The sequence below is a fragment of the Vigna radiata genome, chromosome 6 (genome assembly GCF_000741045.1).
Source record: "Vigna radiata var. radiata cultivar VC1973A chromosome 6, Vradiata_ver6, whole genome shotgun sequence".
Classification (NCBI taxonomy): domain Eukaryota; kingdom Viridiplantae; phylum Streptophyta; class Magnoliopsida; order Fabales; family Fabaceae; genus Vigna; species Vigna radiata.
The window spans coordinates 36,286,018-36,305,346 of record NC_028356.1 but is presented as its reverse complement, the minus strand read 5'-3'; the positions used below and the strand labels follow the sequence as shown (position 1 = coordinate 36,305,346).

At 29.2% G+C, this 19,329-nt stretch overlaps 4 protein-coding genes across 4 annotated transcripts in view; 3 read left to right on the top strand and 1 right to left on the bottom strand.

Moving 5' to 3' along the window:
• Window positions 1-5,214: 5,214 nt before the first annotated feature.
• On the top strand, window positions 5,215-7,516 carry LOC106764172 (jasmonate O-methyltransferase). The gene is made up of 4 exons (XM_014648406.2): window positions 5,215-5,450; window positions 5,605-6,009; window positions 6,747-7,019; window positions 7,106-7,516. The coding sequence occupies exons 1-4, from the start codon at window positions 5,229-5,231 to the stop codon at window positions 7,445-7,447; spliced, it is 1,242 nt and encodes a 413-aa protein (XP_014503892.2). The 5' UTR covers window positions 5,215-5,228; the 3' UTR covers window positions 7,448-7,516.
• Window positions 7,517-7,684: 168 nt separating this feature from the next.
• Window positions 7,685-10,132, bottom strand: LOC106763787 (inositol-pentakisphosphate 2-kinase-like). Its single transcript, XM_014647944.2, has 5 exons — window positions 9,995-10,132; window positions 9,822-9,923; window positions 9,515-9,730; window positions 7,822-7,968; window positions 7,685-7,708 (listed from the first exon to the last, which is right to left on the bottom strand). The coding sequence occupies exons 2-5, from the start codon at window positions 9,921-9,923 to the stop codon at window positions 7,685-7,687; spliced, it is 489 nt and encodes a 162-aa protein (XP_014503430.1). The 5' UTR covers window positions 9,995-10,132.
• Window positions 10,133-16,374: 6,242 nt separating this feature from the next.
• LOC106764224 (jasmonate O-methyltransferase-like) lies at window positions 16,375-18,596 on the top strand. Its single transcript, XM_014648471.2, has 4 exons — window positions 16,375-16,552; window positions 16,685-17,089; window positions 17,827-18,099; window positions 18,186-18,596. Exons 1-4 carry the CDS (start codon window positions 16,454-16,456, stop codon window positions 18,525-18,527), a joined length of 1,119 nt encoding a protein of 372 aa, XP_014503957.1. The 5' UTR covers window positions 16,375-16,453; the 3' UTR covers window positions 18,528-18,596.
• A 331-nt stretch (window positions 18,597-18,927) lies between these two features.
• LOC106763786 (jasmonate O-methyltransferase-like) overlaps window positions 18,928-19,329 on the top strand; it is a 5,863-nt gene continuing 5,461 nt past the window's right edge. The window contains exon 1 of the mRNA XM_014647943.2: window positions 18,928-18,951. Within this exon, the coding sequence (XP_014503429.1) occupies window positions 18,928-18,951 (24 nt within the window). The remainder of the gene's footprint in view (window positions 18,952-19,329) is intronic.

The window sequence follows — 19,329 nt, the reverse complement described above, 5'->3', positions numbered from 1 at the left end:
AATAAATGAGTCGGGTTGGGTTGGCTCACTAAGTGACCAACCCGTGGTGGGCCGGACCGGATCGAGCCGGGTTACCCGTTTTGACAGCTCTAAAAAAAGGTTATAAATTAATGTGATATGAGATATTTTATAAACTGAAAAATATGTTTAAATTTAGTGTAAAAACACGTATATGTTAGAAATTTAAATATGAATTTAAATCTCACATCAAATATAATAGAACATCTTACGGAAAAATTCATCTATGTATTTTCGATAAACTTTCTTTTGAATAGACTTAACAATATAAAAGATGCAAGATGCATATGAAAGAAATTGAAAAAGAGACGTGAACGAATAAAGGAGTTTATAACATAAAAAAATTGAGGTAGATGAAGAGATTTGGAAGAATAAGGAATTGATTAATGACATATAGAAAGTATAAGACATTGTATATTATGGTCGAATAAACATGAAAGACCACACAACATAGCAATAGTGAATATGAATAAGAACATGAACATGTACCAAAAACACTAAGTCATAGAATAATGAATGGAGTGGACTTTTTATACTGTCTTTTGGGGATGACCACTCTTTTCTAGTGTTTAAATGGAAAACATGATATCTCACTGTTGCACTTTTGTTCTTTCTCGTTTCAATTTATATTAGAGAATGTCACGTTTTCCTTTTGTTTTTTTGTGTTCTTAATTGCCAAAAACCTGACATCCTTTTCAAATTCTATTATTTCCATGTTGAGACGTGAAACACACGCTCGATTCAAAATTTATTTGTTTTACACTCTTTTATCACAATTATATATTAAAGGGTTAAATATGCTTTTAGTCCCTGAAGTTTCACTGATTTTTGGTTTTAGTCCCTGCATCAAACATTGATGGCATTTCATCCTCTTAGTATGGAAACATGTAAAAATGGTCCTCAAAAATAGACGGTGTCAACTTTTAGTTGATCTGGCAAACGACAATGCGATGTTGGCTGCCAACTTTCCTGTTCTTTGTCTGACACGTTGCTTATACCGTGAAAACCTCCATGGCCATCTTCCTGCGAGAGAAAACCTAACCCAATCTTTGCAGATTCATCATCTTCCTATTCCAAATTCCCCCTGTCAAAGAAATTCCACCAAGTTGTAAACCAATTTCTCACCACCTTCGATCCCCTTTTCTCACAGTCTTCGACACAGTGAGTGTTGTTGGGACGTTTGGTGTTTGAGAAAAAAACCCTCCGCATGGAGAGGGAGGAGAACGGCGCTAGTGGCGCTGGTGAGGGAGCGATTCTGGCGAGGACAGCGTCAACCAGCTTTGTCGACGATGGGTCATCACCATTACCAACCAACCTCTGTTGAACAACAGAACGCTATTAGGGTTTGGGATTAGGGTAAAATTGAGACCAACAACTGGTCTTGTGCAGAGCAACAAACAGGGAATAAAATTGAGAAAACTGAAAGGGGTGGAACTAGACAGGGAATAAAATTGTGTTGGGTTCGGTAATTTTCATATTGCTGCTACAATATGGGTGTGGAGAATGCCTCGAAGTCCATTTCCACCTCACAATGCGATGACCAACTTAGTAACAGCAAAATCAACACACTCGTGCGTTTGAATGTCTACGATCTCACCCCTGTCAATAATTACGTCTACTGGATTGGATTTGGCATATTTCATTCTGGCATTGAAGGTTTCTCTCTGTCTCTCTCTGTTTCCTTGAACTTTTTTAACTAGCTTTTATGCGTATACCATATCTGATTTAGTGCAGTTTTTTATTTCAATCCCCAATCAAGCTACATCATGTTCGGGTCCTTCGACGAGAGCATTAGGGTTTGGGATGTGAAGACTGACAAATGCGTCTAAGTCATCAACAACAAGTTCATTCTGGTCGCAACTCTGAATGACACCCTCGTGAGTTTTCATTCTCTTCTTAATTTTTCTTCTTCAGTGGTTTTTACATTCTAAATATTGTTTTTCTTCTTCAATGGAGGGAAATTCTCGTCGGGATGGGTCATCACCACTACCAACCAACCTCTGTCATCACTTCTCAATCTCAGAAATCATTGCCGCTACCAATTGATTTGGATGAGAAAATGGAGAAGAAAAGAATGGGAGATTAACATATAGACAGAGGATTTGACGTGGCAGACAGAGAATATTAAAACTGATAGAAGACGTGGCAAGTCCGTTAGTGAGATTTGACACGGTCTATTTTTAGGGACTAAAAATACATGTTTCCATACTAAGATGATAAAATGCCATCAATATTTGATGCAGGGGCTAAAACCAAAAATCAGTGAAACTTCAGGGACTAAAAACATATTTAACCCTATATTAAAATAATGTTAAGATAAAATATTTTTACATTCATTCAATACATAATCTAAGAATGAAATGAACTTTTATATTTTTAAAAAAAAAAAATCAAATGAATGAATGTAAAAATTGATATGTCAAAAATATTATTTTTGTATATGTTAATAGGTTGTTTTATCTGAAAAATAAATGGAGAATATTTAATGAAAAGAGTGACTTAAATAGATGAGAGTTGCATTTTCACATCGTAGATCATAATTTTTTATACAGGAGTAGATAAGTAATAAAAAAAAAGCTAAATAAAAATATAGGATAAATTTTAAATTATACAATCTTACAGATAAATAAAGCAAAAACATGAATTTATACTTTTATTTATTTCTTATTCTTCATGGAAATGAAAGATCAAATTCTCACGAATATTAAATTATATAATATTTTTCATTAGTAATTTGATTGAATAGAAAAGCGAAAAATTAATATAATTATAGAAAAATGATTTTTTTATTCTTTTATCTAATAAAGCGTAATAATGTATTATTTCTTACAAGGTAAAAATCTAATTTTTTTTTTTAGTTTAGAAGAAATAGTTTTAAAATGTAAAAAAAATGTTAAAATTTTAATTTATATTATTATTTAAAAATATTTCTTTTAAGTTAAAAGTGGATTTTACATTTTACTCAACAGTAAAAAGGTTGTCTTTGAAAATTAATTTATCGCGAAGAAGATAAGTGATAGACTTTTCTCAATCGGATAGTTTTGATTTTAAAGGATTTTTTTTTTTTTTATCAATTTTCTTACGTTTTAAACAAATATAAAGTTTGAAATGTTAGAATGTGTATTCTTAATTAAAATTAGTAAATCTGAACCATAAATATTATAAAAATTACGATAAATTTATTAAATAAATAATCAATTTTGCAAATAATTAATTATCATCTTATAAACTAAAAATTATTAGTATAAAAAATAGTATGTAGTATAACTAAAAAATTATAATTAATTTGTGAATTAAAATTTAAATTTATTTTTAACATCATTTGTCAAAGTTTTAATAAATTACTGTGTAAATTATTTTTTAATTTAAAATAAAAAACTAGTCAGTAATAATAATAAGTCGTTAAAATAAATAAAATCTAAATAAAACTAAATTTACTATTTTATCTAAAATATATAAGTAAAATAATTATGTTTGCTAATTATATTCAATAAAACTTAAATATAAACTTAACTGTAAAATGTTTTTTAGTGTAGAATTGTTAAATTTACGTGATGGCTATATAAAATTAAAATAAATAAAACATAAGAACACAATCATGTATAATGTGATAAAAAGTAACAAAGAAAAAATTGAAAGAAAAGTTGTAAAAATGTTGAAAATAAACCACAAAATATAAATTAAATTCAAAATATCTATCAGTACAACAAGTCAATAATCAATACAAGAATTTGGACAGTTGCAAACATGGGGAACTATAGTCAAGGTGGGGGACCTGCCTACTTTCTATAATGGTCCCTTCATTTATTAAATATTAAATATTAAATATATTTTAAAATGATGCATATAAAATAAATGTAGGATTTATATGTCATTCGAAAACTTAAAGAATAACAATAATCATGGTGTTATAGCAAAATTAGTCTATGGATGTCAGGACCATAAAATTCTCAGCTTAGTAGGATCCAAGTCTCAAGACACAGAATATTAGATTCAGAAAGATTATGGAAGTGGACTGTTCCATTTTTTACACACAAAATGTAATGTTAGTATGAGTAATTAAATTACATAAGCTTACTCTTATTTCTTGTTTTGTTACGTTGTTTGTTCTTGTTCTTGTAATGATCATTTTGTGGGTGTGAACAGAAGGTGTAGAAGTATCTCGAGAGCAAGCGCGGGAAGAAGAAGGTAGTTTAGGAGTAAGATCATTCAGTCTTGTATTTCTTTTTGCACTAATGTAATATCACTCGGTCTAACACGTTGCTTGTATGACTGTTCGGTTTGTACTTGAAATTGTATCAACTTAAGTTTTCTGTACAATTTCAAATTTATGATTATTTTAGAATAACTGTAAATCAACTGTAGTTTTTCTTGTAACTGTTCTATTGTATTATAAATATAAAAAATCTTAAATATACTCTATAACTATATTTTTAGAATGTTACAATGGATGGAAGGAAATTCTTGATTCAATTGTATATAACGAGAGATAAAAAATGAGAGAGGAAAATAAAGTCAGTAGTAAAAAAAAAAGAAAAAACTAACATGCTCGAATTACAAAAACCGAACCATAGTATAACATGTGGAATTTTTTAAAATTTTGCGATAATATGTGTTTGAATTCCAATTTAAGTGAAATAATAGAAGGTCTATAGTCTCGGTTATACAATTTTTTTATAATCGTTTATATATATAACACCTTGATTAATCCATTTCAAATATATAAATCAATAAAATAGTATTATATAATTTCTTATAAAAAATATTGTTAAAAAAATTATTAAAATATCATAATCGAGACCAGAGAGTGCACCTGAAATTTACTTCTACCGTCTGACAAAAATGATCTGTGAATGAAAATATGTGTGCAGAGCTTTTTTTTTTATAGAGATTACTTAATTAGAAAAAAATTATATGAGTATAACTATTAGATATATTAGTTTTTTTTATATATAATATATACTATATTTAATCTTGTCTTATTTTTATCAACCTAAAAACCAACCAAAATATTAATATTAAGCAGAAATGTAGAGGAGTTAGGTAAGATATAAATACAATATTTGAATGGATGATACCAAAGAAATATAAGAAAATAAAAAATGATGTAGAAAAAAACATTATTGGAGTGTGATATTCTGGTATAAGCAGAAATTGTTGTCATCTCTATCTATTTCTGTGGTTGTCATTCTTTTCTTGGTCAAGTTTCCATGACCCTCTATTATTTATACACATATACCTCTTCCTTTTCCCTCGTTCAAGGAGCCATTTTTTCCTTTTCGTCGCACCTTCAACTTCAACTCACTTGCACCTTCAACTTCAACTCACTTACCATGCAAACAGCCACAAGGAAAGAAATGGAAACCTTGGAACTCTTTCACATGAACAAAGGCGCAGGCGAAACTAGCTATGCCATGAACTCTTCCGTTCAGGTCAATTCATTTCCTCTTACTTATCTTCTCTGTCACAAACATTCAACTTATATTCTTCTTACACCGTACCTTAGTTTTTGCAAGAAACTACTAAACTCATGATGTTGTGCTGAAAAAATGACAATTTCTTTTTTTTTCTTTTTTTACTTTGCAGAACACAATTATCTCTTGTGCAGAGGCATGGAGGAAAAAAGCCATTGTTCAAATTCTGTGCACGAGTTGGCCTGAGAAGATGGGCATTGCTGATATGGGTTGTTCCTCCGGCCCTAATGCCTTGAGGGTGATTTCTGAGATCGTGGATGGCGTCTACGCCACCACGCGTCTGTTGGAGCGGCCGCCGCCGGAGTTGGTGGTGTATTTGAACGACCTCTTCGCCAATGACTTCAACAACATCTTTGCTTCATTGCCATCTTTCTACAGAAAACAAAGGCAAGAAAAGGGAAGTGGGTTTGGATCCTGTTTTGTTACAGCTGTCCCTGGCACCTTCTATGGAAGGCTTTTCCCTGCCAAGACCCTCCACTTTGTGCACTCTTCTTCCAGCCTCCATTGGCTTTCTCAGGTATATATATGTACACACACACACCATACATTACTAAGTATTTGAGCAGAAGTTAATTAAACAGCAGAGAAAAGAACACAGATGCATCAATCAACTAACTGATTAAACCTACTTCACTTAACTATTTGGGTTATATTTTGACTGTTATATTAAACTAAAACAGCATTGTCCTCAAGAAAAATTTTTTGTCTTTTATAAAAGACATTTCAGTTTAACTTTTATACATATATAGAATGCTAATTAGTTCATATAAAAAAATATATTGTGAATTAATTAAAAATTGTTTTATATATATATATATATATATATATATATATATATATATATATATATATATATATATATATATATATTTTAAAGTAACTGATATAAAAAGTAATAATCTACTATGTATAATGATTTGTAATTGAATGGAAATGTTTTTGAATTAAACAATAAAGATAATCCATTGTTTGGTTATCAGTTGTCTTTGTTCAAATTGTGTAGACCGAATTTCTCTGTTGTAAAAGTAGTTATCTGATAAAACTAAGGACAAAGAGAGATGGGGTTTGAACTTTGATTGTATCCACGTTTTTGGAACATTGTGAAGAGGCATATACTGAAGAATTAAGGAACAACGCCAAAAAAAAGAAAAAAGGAATGAATGTGAGAGTGAAGAACTTTTTTGATGTGATTATATAGAAAGAAGAAAGTAGGACATATGTTTTGACAGATTGTTGTTGTTGTTGGGGTGCAAGGCTCCTGTTGGATTAGAAGACGGAAGTGGAAGAGCATTGAACAAGGGAAAGATCTACATATCAAAGAGCAGTCCTCAGTGCGTGCTGGATGCTTATTCTCAGCAATTCAAGAACGATTTTTCATCGTTTATTGCTTGTCGTTCGCATGAAATGGTAACTGGGGGACGCATGGTCTTGTCTTTCATGGGAAGAACAACCATCGACCCAACTTCCGACCACAGTTGCTATCAGTGGGAACTCTTAGCACGCTCCCTTATGAGCATGGTTTCTCAGGTATGCTAAAGTCCAAAAATTTTACATATATATATTATTGGTAATGTGATATATATGAGAAAAATGTTCTGGGGGTGTGTATGTAGGGTCTGTTAGAAGAGAAAAAGGTGGATTGTTTTGATGCCCCGTACTACGCGCCATGCATGGAAGAAGTGAAAAAGGTGATTGAAAAGGAAGGGTCATTCATGGTAGAAGAACACGATGCTTATGAAATAGAGTGGGATGGAGGAATGGAATTGCAGAGTGATTCGAGAGGAGAGAAAGTTTCAAGAACTGCAAGGGCTGTACTTGAGTCCATGTTTGAATCTCATTTCGGACCTCACATTATGGATGAGCTTTTTCGAAGGTTTGCACAACATGTGGAAGAACATTTGTCCAACAATGACACCAAGTCCATCAATCTGGTCGTTTCCCTTGTCAAGCTATAACAAGGTTGAAAAACTTGGAACACATCAAATATTGTAACTGGTGGATCTCATTTAAAAAAAAAAACAAGTCCAGATTTTTTTTTGTTTTATCTTTTTTAGTATTATTAATATTTTTTAAAAAAAATTAATATATTTTAAAGAGTAATGTTACTATAATATATTTTTATATTCATTTAACATATAATATAAAAATAAAATAGTTATAAAAATGCAGATTTAAATTTATGGTTTGTGAGATTAAGTTAAACATACTACTACTTTCTTAAAATATATCTCAGATATGTATGAAATAGTGCTACTACATATTTGATATTTAATTTAAAAGGGAAAAGAGAAAAATGCCAACAGGTAGAAGCAAGATCGCATATCATTACCATGAGCAAAAAGTGAATGATCGGACATGAAAAGGCCAAAATCACACTCTGTATCAACCCGCGCAGCATCAACTCGCCACACAGGACGTTGACCAATAACATTTTCTCAACCAACTCAAGGAATTCCCTGGTCACCAGGATGTGCATCTAATAAATACCAAAGAGTAATAGGTCAAGGATCACAAACACAATCAACAAATTTCTATCAGCGTGAAAATGAGTTATTTTTACACTTATAAATGATCTCAATTTTATAATTATTCATGTTATTACTCAGTGAAAAGTTGTAATAGGAAGTAGATTGTTTCGTAAATTATTGTTCAGGAAAAGTTGTATAAATNGGAAGTTGTCAACCAATTCTCGNAGAGTGGAAGCAAAAATTCGNAGAGCNAACAGAAGAAATTCGCACAGCGCACCAGTATTTGTGCGCTNAGCGAATATCACAAGTTAAAAGAGTGCAAATTGAAAATTCGCATAGCGCACCAGACTTTGTGCGCTAAGCGAATGACAGCAGTTGAAGTGCAACCAGAAAATGAAATTCGCATAGCGAACACACATCTGTGCGCTGAGCGAATTATGAAGTTTAATGAAAATTAACTAGCTCGTAAGAAACGTGACAGAGAGGCAGAAACTATCTTCTGACATACGAAAAAAATAGAAAAATGCTCTGGTGAACTGGAGAAGACCGTCAGGAGACCCTTCAAGACATCAAGACTTCACTTTCTGCAAGGAATTGCTGTAAAGAGTACGTTTTATATGTCTAGCTGTTTTTGTTCTTTTCTTGACTTGCTTTAGATTATACGGAAGTATAATTCTTTTTAAAGGTTATTTTGTAGTGGGAAGTATTTTTAGAACCAGAAACGTAAGAAAAGAAACTAAAAGGAACTATGCTAGAAATAACTTCTGTACTTTTGGTCATTCTAAACATCTTATTTTAATGCAAAATTATCTGTTGAATTAATTAAGGAATTAGTAATTTAATAGATAATTTTAGAACTTGCTTTAAGAAATTAAATCAAGATACGCTTATGTGAATGCTTGAACAGAGAAAGTATTTTATCCAGGATGTTACTGTAATGTTAGTCAAAGACCAATTCCTGGCACACCAAATGTGTTTCTTGTATTGTTTTGTGTATTTTGATGTCTAATTGAGTTATAAAAGGAAGAATTGTCAGGTGTTGCACAAGTCCCTTGGGAAAACGATACTTTATTTATCACTATATTACTTGTAACGATTTGGTATACTTGCCAAAAAGTTATCACTGAACATCTTAGCCACTTCATCCCAGAAATCAAATCAATTTAATAAACCCATTTTCATCTTTAACAAAAATTATCAGAATGGAGACTGGCAATAACTATCTTAAAATAGTGCGTAAGGCAGTACCTGATTTGGAAACCGTAGGTTAGAAAACATGATAATGATGAAAATTGATTTTTTTCCATGGTTCACACTTTCCTAGTTACAGCCAGGATTTAGACCTAAGTCTGTCTCAAAAGCTAGTTCATTAAGTGAAAATTGTCTCCCACTTTTAAATACTAATGTGGTCACATTACTAGTCAAGGAATGATCTCCAACACATGATGATAAAAATTAACACTCTTTCAGTCAATAAAACAACTTTCAATTAGGGGTTTCTGACAAAAAGTCTGAAAGAGAGACAATGCAACAGTCACTGGCTGGCATACATACCCCAGCATCAACATAGTTGGAACCAAGTAAGGGCTTCATGACATGCTCCACATATAGTTGACCAACGATTTCCTTGTCAGAAGAGGAAATAAGTTGATCCACATTTTTCCAGAGGATACGTTCTTGAGGAGTCAAAGCTATGCTATTCCTCACACTCACACCATTTGACTCCAATCCATTATTCGGAGCCTTACGTAAGCGGATCACTTTCCCAATCTACACACACAAAAATTCAAATTAAAATTTGTTTGGGACTCATCAAATCAAACAATTCAGTTACTAGAAGCATAAGAAAGAAAGAACACACAAAAGAAGGAGAGGATCCAGCGTAAGCGAGCACAAGATTAACAGCTCCTTCTCCTCTGTAAACCCAATCAGCTGCATCCTCCTCTTTCAAAGTCAGTGCCATCTGTTTCACATGCAAATCTTGTCAAGCATTTCATCAAACACTAACACCACAATCCAAAGAAGAAAGAGTACCTTTTCTTCAAAAGGGAGAAAAATGGAATGCAGCCACCACTCCCAAGTTCTAACCACAGGAACAAAACCAAATTGACAGAAAACGATGCTAAATTATGCTGTCATTGATTCTGTTCGAAATGAACAAAATTCTAATGTTATCTTAGTTTATGTTCTAAACAATAATAATAAGCAACTATGGAAAAGAATCATACGCTGTCTCTCCGTGAGAGCTTTACGTGTCAAATGCTCACAAACAAATTATTACTTATTACTCAATGGACAATGATATTTTAACAACACTTTTTTGACAATTTTTTTACAACAGGACACGTGTCATCATTTCATTCATCTGTTTGAATTTATTTTAAAAAAATACTTGAAACGAACTAATCATAAGTTGTCACGTGTTGTCAAAAAAAAGTTGTTAAAGAGACTTTTTTTTCTTACTCAATATCGTTAATCTTTCAACAAATTTAATTTTTTTTCAATCATTAAGAAAATGAATGATATTTAAGAGAAAACTATGGAGAATCATAATACTATTAATATAGACCGTAAACGTATCTTCTCAGTACAATTATTGGTATTAAATACCCAATTTTGAGAAGAAGAAAAAAATATTTCGTGCAAATATATCAAATATTAAATGAATATTACTTGTAAAGTTATAAAATTATTTATGGAAAGAAAATTTTGTTAATAGAGTAAATTTTTACTGAAAAATAAAAGAAAAACATATTAAAATATGTAGAAACATTTACCTTTGATTGGATTGAGTAAATGTTTATAAATGATTTTTTTTTTAAAATAAATCAAAGTTCGTTTGTGTGTAGTTAAAAATAAATAAAAAAATAGAAAAGTGAAAGAGTTTCTACAAATTTATATCACTTAAATGGTCAGATATTTTAATTTTTTTTTATCAAAAGGTTCATGTAAAGCTATAGTAAAATTGAAATAACTATAGATAAAATAAATTTTAATTATTACAATAAAAAGTATTATAAATAATATTTTTATTACGAATAATTATTTAAATATTAAAAAAATTGTTGATAAAACAGTAAACAATTGTTTTACAATGAATAATTATTTGAATTTAAAAATATAATTACTAAACTATAAAACTGAAAAATATTTTTTATTATAAAGTATTATTTAATTTTAGAAAATAGTAATTCAAAGGATAGAATTAAAAAAAATTACTAAAAAATGTGTCTTCTCTCTCTCTCTCTCTCTCTCTCTCTCTCTCTCTCTATATATATATATATATATATATATATATATAAGTAAATATAATTTTAGTTTGGAAATTGGAATTTTTTAAGTTTCAAATTTTGATATAATTTTATTTTTAAAATTTAATAATGAATAATATTTCTAACTCAATTAAGTTAATTTTTAGGTTAGTGTTTAAGTTATATATTCATACTTAAATGTCAACGTAGAATGTTGTTTAACACATAAAATAAATTAAAGTTGTTAAGTTAAAGTGGTTATATACATTTTTTTTTTAAAATTTGATATAAAAAAATATTAAAGTTTGAAAAATAAATTAACTCCATTTTTATGTCTATAAGTTTAGAAATTAGAAATATATTTAACTTTTATAAATTTATATATTTATTTATCAAGTGATTTTTTACTTTTAAAATAATATAACATATGATATTGTTCTGTCCTCAAGATTAATTAAATAATATTTTTATTGTCAATTATCACGTCTAAAGTACTGTTTAATTTAAAGTTTAGTGTTATATTATTTTGTTTTTAAAAAACCTATTAGAAAATTAAGAATATATATATATATATATATATATATATATATATATATATATATATATATATATATATATATATATATATATATTTAAATTGTTTATTTGTAAAAGTGGTTTACAAAGAGTAACTTTTATTTTCCTACAACGAACACAAACAGAGAAGAGACGTAGTCTCATGTAAAACGTACTCAAATTAAAATTAAATTTCTTAAATCGTGTTAAAATGAAAATAAGAAGGCTTAATACCGCTTTTGGTCCCTAGTTTGGGAGGTTTTGTTCAATATGGTCCTACCTTTTGTTTTTAGTAACAATTGATCCCACTTTTTGAAAAAACTGTTCAATTGACTCCGTTTTTTTTACGACGTCAATTTTCTAACGGTTTTGGTTACGACGTCAATAAGTTCTTTCATGTATTCACCTATCCAAATGTTATTTTAACAGTCCTGACATAATGTTATGTTAAAAATCATGTCATCATCGTATACAAGGACTATAATAAACAATTTAAACTTGAATATGGGACCACTATGAACAAAAAGGACAACAGTTTTTTCAAGAGGTGGGATCAATTATTATGAAAAAAAAAAAAGTAGGACCATATTGAACAAACCCTCCCAAACTAGGGACCAAAAACGGTATCAAACCAAAAAAGAACTATAAATTAGTGTCATATGAGATATTTTATAAATCGGAAAATATGTTTAAATTTGATAAGAAGACATATATGTATTGAAAATTTAAGTGTGAGTTTAAATCTCACTATAGATAGATAGAAATAAAAAAATAAAATATTATATAAAGATGAAAGATAGTAAGATTTAGATTTTATTGATATTTAGGTCTTTAATGAATTTTTTCTAGATAAATCTAACCATATAAAAGATGGATATGTGAAAGAAATTGAAGAAGAGACATGGATGAATAAATGAGTTTATAATATGAAAAAAATGAGGTACATGAAGAGATTTAGAAGAATAAGAAATTGATTAATGAGATATAAAAAGTCATAAGAGATTGTATTATGGTCGAATAAACATGAAAGACCACACAACATAGCAATAGTGAATATGAATAAGAACATGAACATGTACCAAAAGCACTAAGTCATAGAATAATGAATGGAGTGGACTTTTTATACTGTCTTTTGGGGATGACCACTCTTTTCTAGTGTTTAAATGGAAAGCATGATATTTCACTGTTGCACTTTTGTTCTTTCTCGTTTCAATTTATATTAGAGAATGTCACGTTTTCCTTTTGTTTTTTGTGTTTTTAATTGCCAAAAACCTGATATCCTTTTCAAATTCTATTATTTCCATGTTGAGACGTGAAACACACGCTCCATTCAAAATTTATTTGTTTTACACTCTTTTATCACAATTATATATTAAAATAATGTTAAGATAAAATATTTTTACATTCGTTTAATACATAATATAAGAATGAAATGAACTTTTATATTCTTTTTAAAAAAAAATCAAATGAATGTAAAAATTATATGTCAAAAATAATATTTTTGTATATGTTAATACGTTGTTTTATCTGAAAAATAAATGGAGAATATTTAATGAAAAGAGTGACTTAGATAGATGAGAATTGCAGATCCTAATTTTTTATATAGGAGTAGATAAATAATAATAAAAAAATAAGCTAAATAAAATATAGGATAATTTTTAAATTATACAATCTCACAGATAAATAAAGCAAAAACATGAATTTATACTTTTATTTATTTCTTATTCTTGATGGAAATGAAAGATCAAGTTCTCACGGATATTAAATTATATAATATTTTTCATTAGTAATTTGATCGAATAGAAAAGCGAGAAATTAATATAACTTTAGAAAAATGATTTTTTTTATTCTTTTATCTAATAAAGCGTAATAATGTATTATTTGTTACAAGGTAATAAATCTATTTTTTTTAGTTTAGAAGAAATAGTTTTAAAATGTAAAAAAAAATGTTAAAATTTTAATTTATATTATTATTTAAAAATATTTCTTTTAAGTTAAAAGTGGATTTTACATTTTACTCAACAGTAAAAAGGTTGTCTTTGAAAATTCATTTATCGCGAAGAAGATAAGTGATTGAGTTTTCTCAATCGGATAGTTTTGATTTTAAAGGATAAACTATTTTTTTATCAATTTTCTTACGTTTTAAACAAATATAAAGTTTGAAATGTTAGAATGTGTATTCTTAATTAAAATTAGTAAATCTGAACCATAAATATTATAAAAATTACGATAAATTTATGAAATAATAATCAATTTTAGATATAATTAATTATCATCTTATAAACTAAAAATTATTAGTATAAAAAGTAGCTTCTATTATAACTAAAAAATTATAATTAATTTTTGAATTAAAATTAATTTTTAACATCATTTGTCAAAGTTTTAATAAATTATTGTGTAAATTGTTTTTTAATTTAAAATTAAAGCTAGAGTCAGTAATAATAGTAAGTCGCTAAAATAAATAAAATGAAATTTACTATTGTATCCAAAATATATAAGTAAAATAGTTATGTTTGCTAATAATATTCAATGAAACTTAAATTAAACAATATAAGCTTAACTGTAAAATGTTTTTTAGTGTAGAATTGTTAGATTTACGTGATGGCTATATAAAATTAAAATAAATAATGTGATGAAAAATAACAGAAAAAATTGAAAGAAAAGTTGTGAAAATGTTGAAAATAAACAACAAAATATAAATTAAATTAAAAATACCTATCAGTACAACAAGTCAATAATCAATACTAGAATGTGGACAGTTGCAAACATGGAACGATAGTCAAGGTGGGGGTCCCTTCATTTATTAAATATTAAATATTATTTTTAAAATGATGCATATAAATGTAGGATTTATTACGTCATTCCAAAACTTAAAAAATAACAATAATCATGGTGCTGTAAGCAAAATTAGTCTATGGATGGAAAGAAATTAATGATTAAATCGTATGTAAGGAGAGATAAAAAACGAGAGGAAAAAAAAAAGACACTAGTAAAAGAACAAAACTAAATTTATTAAAAATCGAAGTAAAAGATGACGGGATGATATTTTTAAAATTATCGCGATTTAATGTGATTTAGTTTTAAAAAAAATTGATTTAACAATTATTTTTTATAACGTTTATATGATAATTTATCATATTAGTATGGGTCTGTTTTAGATATTTTTTTAAACAAAAATTTAATCAAATAAATAAAATAGGATAATGATATTTAGACAATGTTTTTTTGACAACATTTGAACATTGATTTCGTGTCAATCTGTGATTGGTAGTAAATTACTCCATAATCAATAATAATAATCGTAAACACTATTATGGAGTAATTTACTACCAATCACATATTGACACGTAATCAATGTGTCAAAAAAATGTTGTCTAAATATCATTATCCAATAAAATAATAACATATGTTCAACTGTCAAAATTTATTAAAAATATGTGAGAATTTCAAGATCCGATTCCGAAAAAGTTTTCCGGTGAAACACGTAACTACAGGTTTGCGTAATCGATGAGCAAAAGTTTTTTATTTGACAAAATTTGTTGTGCAAGATTTTTTGTGTCAGTTAGTCATAAACCATCTGCTCCATCTAATATTTACAAAAATATGTGTGCAGGGTTTTCTTTTTTTTTTTTTCTTTCGAGAGATTTGTTAATTAAAAAAAAAATTATGCAAAATGATATTTTAACACCAATTTTTGATACCATTTTGACACTACACACATGTCAAAACGTGGTTGGACGATTTCAAATTAAAAAAAACTGACGTAAAAGCATATTTAGAAGAGAAAAACCAAAATTTCTTTTTTAATTTGAAATCGTCTAACTACATTTTGACACGTGTGTAGTGTCAAAATGATGTCAAAAAGTTAGTGTTAAAATGTCATTTTCCAAAAAAATTATATAATATGATAGGAAAATGATATTTTAACACCAATTTTTGACATCATTTTGACACTGCACACGTGTCAAAATATGGTTGAACGGTTTCAAATTAAAAAAAACTGGGATAGGAGTATATTTGGAAAAGAAAAACCAAAGTTTTATTTTTAATTTAAAATCATCCAACCACATTTTAACACGTGTGCAGTATCAAAATAGTGTTAAAATATCATTTTCCAATATGATATGAGTATAAGTATTAGATCATGATATGTTAATTTTTTTATATATAATATACTGTTTAATTTTGTCTTATTTTTATCATGAGACCTAAAAACCAACCAAAATATCAATATTAAGCAGAAATGTAGAGGAGTTAGGTAAAATATAAATACAATATATTTGAATGGATGATATGAAAGAAATATAAGAAAATAGAAAATGATGTAGAAAAAAACATTATTGGAGTGTGATATTCTGGTATAAGCAGAAATTGTTGTCATCTTTATCTATTTATGTGGTTGTTATTCTTTTCTTGGTCAAGTTTCCATGACTTTTTTATATAATGATATTTTCACAACACTTTTTTTTTACAACGGAATACTTATTATTATTTTATTTGAATTTATATTTAAAAAATATTTAAAATGGACCAATCCACATTAATAGATATGCATTAGAAAAAATTGTTAAAAAATGTTGTTAAAGAAGTTTTTCCATTATTTATACACATATACCTCTTCCTTCTCCCTCATTCAAGGAGCCATTTTTTTCCTTTTCGTCGCACCTTCAACTTCAACTCACTTACCATGCAAACAGCCACAAGGAAAAAAATGGAAACCTTGGAACTCTTTCACATGAACAAAGGCGCAGGAGAAACTAGCTATGCCATGAACTCTTCCGTTCAGGTCAATTCATTTCCTCTTACTTATCTTCTCTGTCACATATTCTTCTTACACCGTACCTTAGTTTTTGCAAGAAACTACTAAACTCATGATATTGTGCTGAAAAAATGATAATTTTTTTTTTTTACTTTGCAGAACACAATTATCTCTTGTGCAGAGGCATGGAGGAAAAAAGCCATTGTTCAAATTCTGTGCACGAGTTGGCCTGAGAAGATGGGCATTGCTGATATGGGTTGTTCCTCCGGCCCTAATGCCTTGAGGGTGATTTCTGAGATCGTGGATGGCGTCTACGCCACCACGCGTCTGTTGGAGCGGCCGCCGCCGGAGTTGGTGGTGTATTTGAACGACCTCTTCGCCAATGACTTCAACAACATCTTTGCTTCATTGCCATCTTTCTACAGAAAACAAAGGCAAGAAAAGGGAAGTGGGTTTGGATCCTGTTTTGTTACAGCTGTCCCTGGCACCTTCTATGGAAGGCTTTTCCCTGCCAAGACCCTCCACTTTGTGCACTCTTCTTCCAGCCTCCATTGGCTTTCTCAGGTATATATATGTACACACACACACCATACATTACTAAGTATTTGAGCAGAAGTTAATTAAACAGCAGAGAAAAGAACACAGATGCATCAATCAACTAACTGATTAAACCTACTTCACTTAACTATTTGGGTTATATTTTGACTGTTATATTAAACTAAAACAGCATTGTCCTCAAGAAAAATTTTTTGTCTTTTATAAAAGACATTTCAGTTTAACTTTTATACATATATAGAATGCTAATTAGTTCATATAAAAAAATATATTGTGAATTAATTAAAAATTGTTTTATATATATATATATATATATATATATATATATATATATATATATATATATATATATATATATATATTTTAAAGTAACTGATATAAAAAGTAATAATCTACTATGTATAATGATTTGTAATTGAATGGAAATGTTTTTGAATTAAACAATAAAGATAATCCATTGTTTGGTTATCAGTTGTCTTTGTTCAAATTGTGTAGACCGAATTTCTCTGTTGTAAAAGTAGTTATCTGATAAAACTAAGGACAAAGAGAGATGGGGTTTGAACTTTGATTGTATCCACGTTTTTGGAACATTGTGAAGAGGCATATACTGAAGAATTAAGGAACAACGCCAAAAAAAAGAAAAAAGGAATGAATGTGAGAGTGAAGAACTTTTTTGATGTGATTATATAGAAAGAAGAAAGTAGGACATATGTTTTGACAGATTGTTGTTGTTGTTGGGGTGCAAGGCTCCTGTTGGATTAGAAGACGGAAGTGGAAGAGCATTGAACAAGGGAAAGATCTACATATCAAAGAGCAGTCCTCAGTGCGTGCTGGATGCTTATTCTCAGCAATTCAAGAACGATTTTTCATCGTTTATTGCTTGTCGTTCGCATGAAATGGTAACTGGGGGACGCATGGTCTTGTCTTTCATGGGAAGAACAACCATCGACCCAACTTCCGACCACAGTTGCTATCAGTGGGAACTCTTAGCACGCTCCCTTATGAGCATGGTTTCTCAGGTATGCTAAAGTCCAAAAATTTTACATATATATATTATTGGTAATGTGATATATATGAGAAAAATGTTCTGGGGGTGTGTATGTAGGGTCTGTTAGAAGAGAAAAAGGTGGATTGTTTTGATGCCCCGTACTACGCGCCATGCATGGAAGAAGTGAAAAAGGTGATTGAAAAGGAAGGGTCATTCATGGTAGAAGAACACGATGCTTATGAAATAGAGTGGGATGGAGGAATGGAATTGCAGAGTGATTCGAGAGGAGAGAAAGTTTCAAGAACTGCAAGGGCTGTACTTGAGTCCATGTTTGAATCTCATTTCGGACCTCACATTATGGATGAGCTTTTTCGAAGGTTTGCACAACATGTGGAAGAACATTTGTCCAACAATGACACCAAGTCCATCAATCTGGTCGTTTCCCTTGTCAAGCTATAACAAGGTTGAAAAACTTGGAACACATCAAATATTGTAACTGGTGGATCTCATTTAAAAAAAAAAACAAGTCCAGATTTTTTTTTGTTTTATCTTTTTTAGTATTATTAATATTTTTTAAAAAAAATTAATATATTTTAAAGAGTAATGTTACTATAATATATTTTTATATTCATTTAACATATAATATAAAAATAAAATAGTTATAAAAATGCAGATTTAAATTTATGGTTTGTGAGATTAAGTTAAACATACTACTACTTTCTTAAAATATATCTCAGATATGTATGAAATAGTGCTACTACATATTTGATATTTAATTTAAAAGGGAAAAGAGAAAAATGCCAACAGGTAGAAGCAAGATCGCATATCATTACCATGAGCAAAAAGTGAATGATCGGACATGAAAAGGCCAAAATCACACTCTGTATCAACCCGCGCAGCATCAACTCGCCACACAGGACGTTGACCAATAACATTTTCTCAACCAACTCAAGGAATTCCCTGGTCACCAGGATGTGCATCTAATAAATACCAAAGAGTAATAGGTCAAGGATCACAAACACAATCAACAAATTTCTATCAGCGTGAAAATGAGTTATTTTTACACTTATAAATGATCTCAATTTTATAATTATTCATGTTATTACTCAGTGAAAAGTTGTAATAGGAAGTAGATTGTTTCGTAAATTATTGTTCAGGAAAAATTGTATAAAGTGGAAGTTGTCAACCAATTCTCGCAAAGTGGAAGCAAAAATTCGCAGAACCAACAGAAGAAATTCGCACAGCGCACCAGTATTTGTGC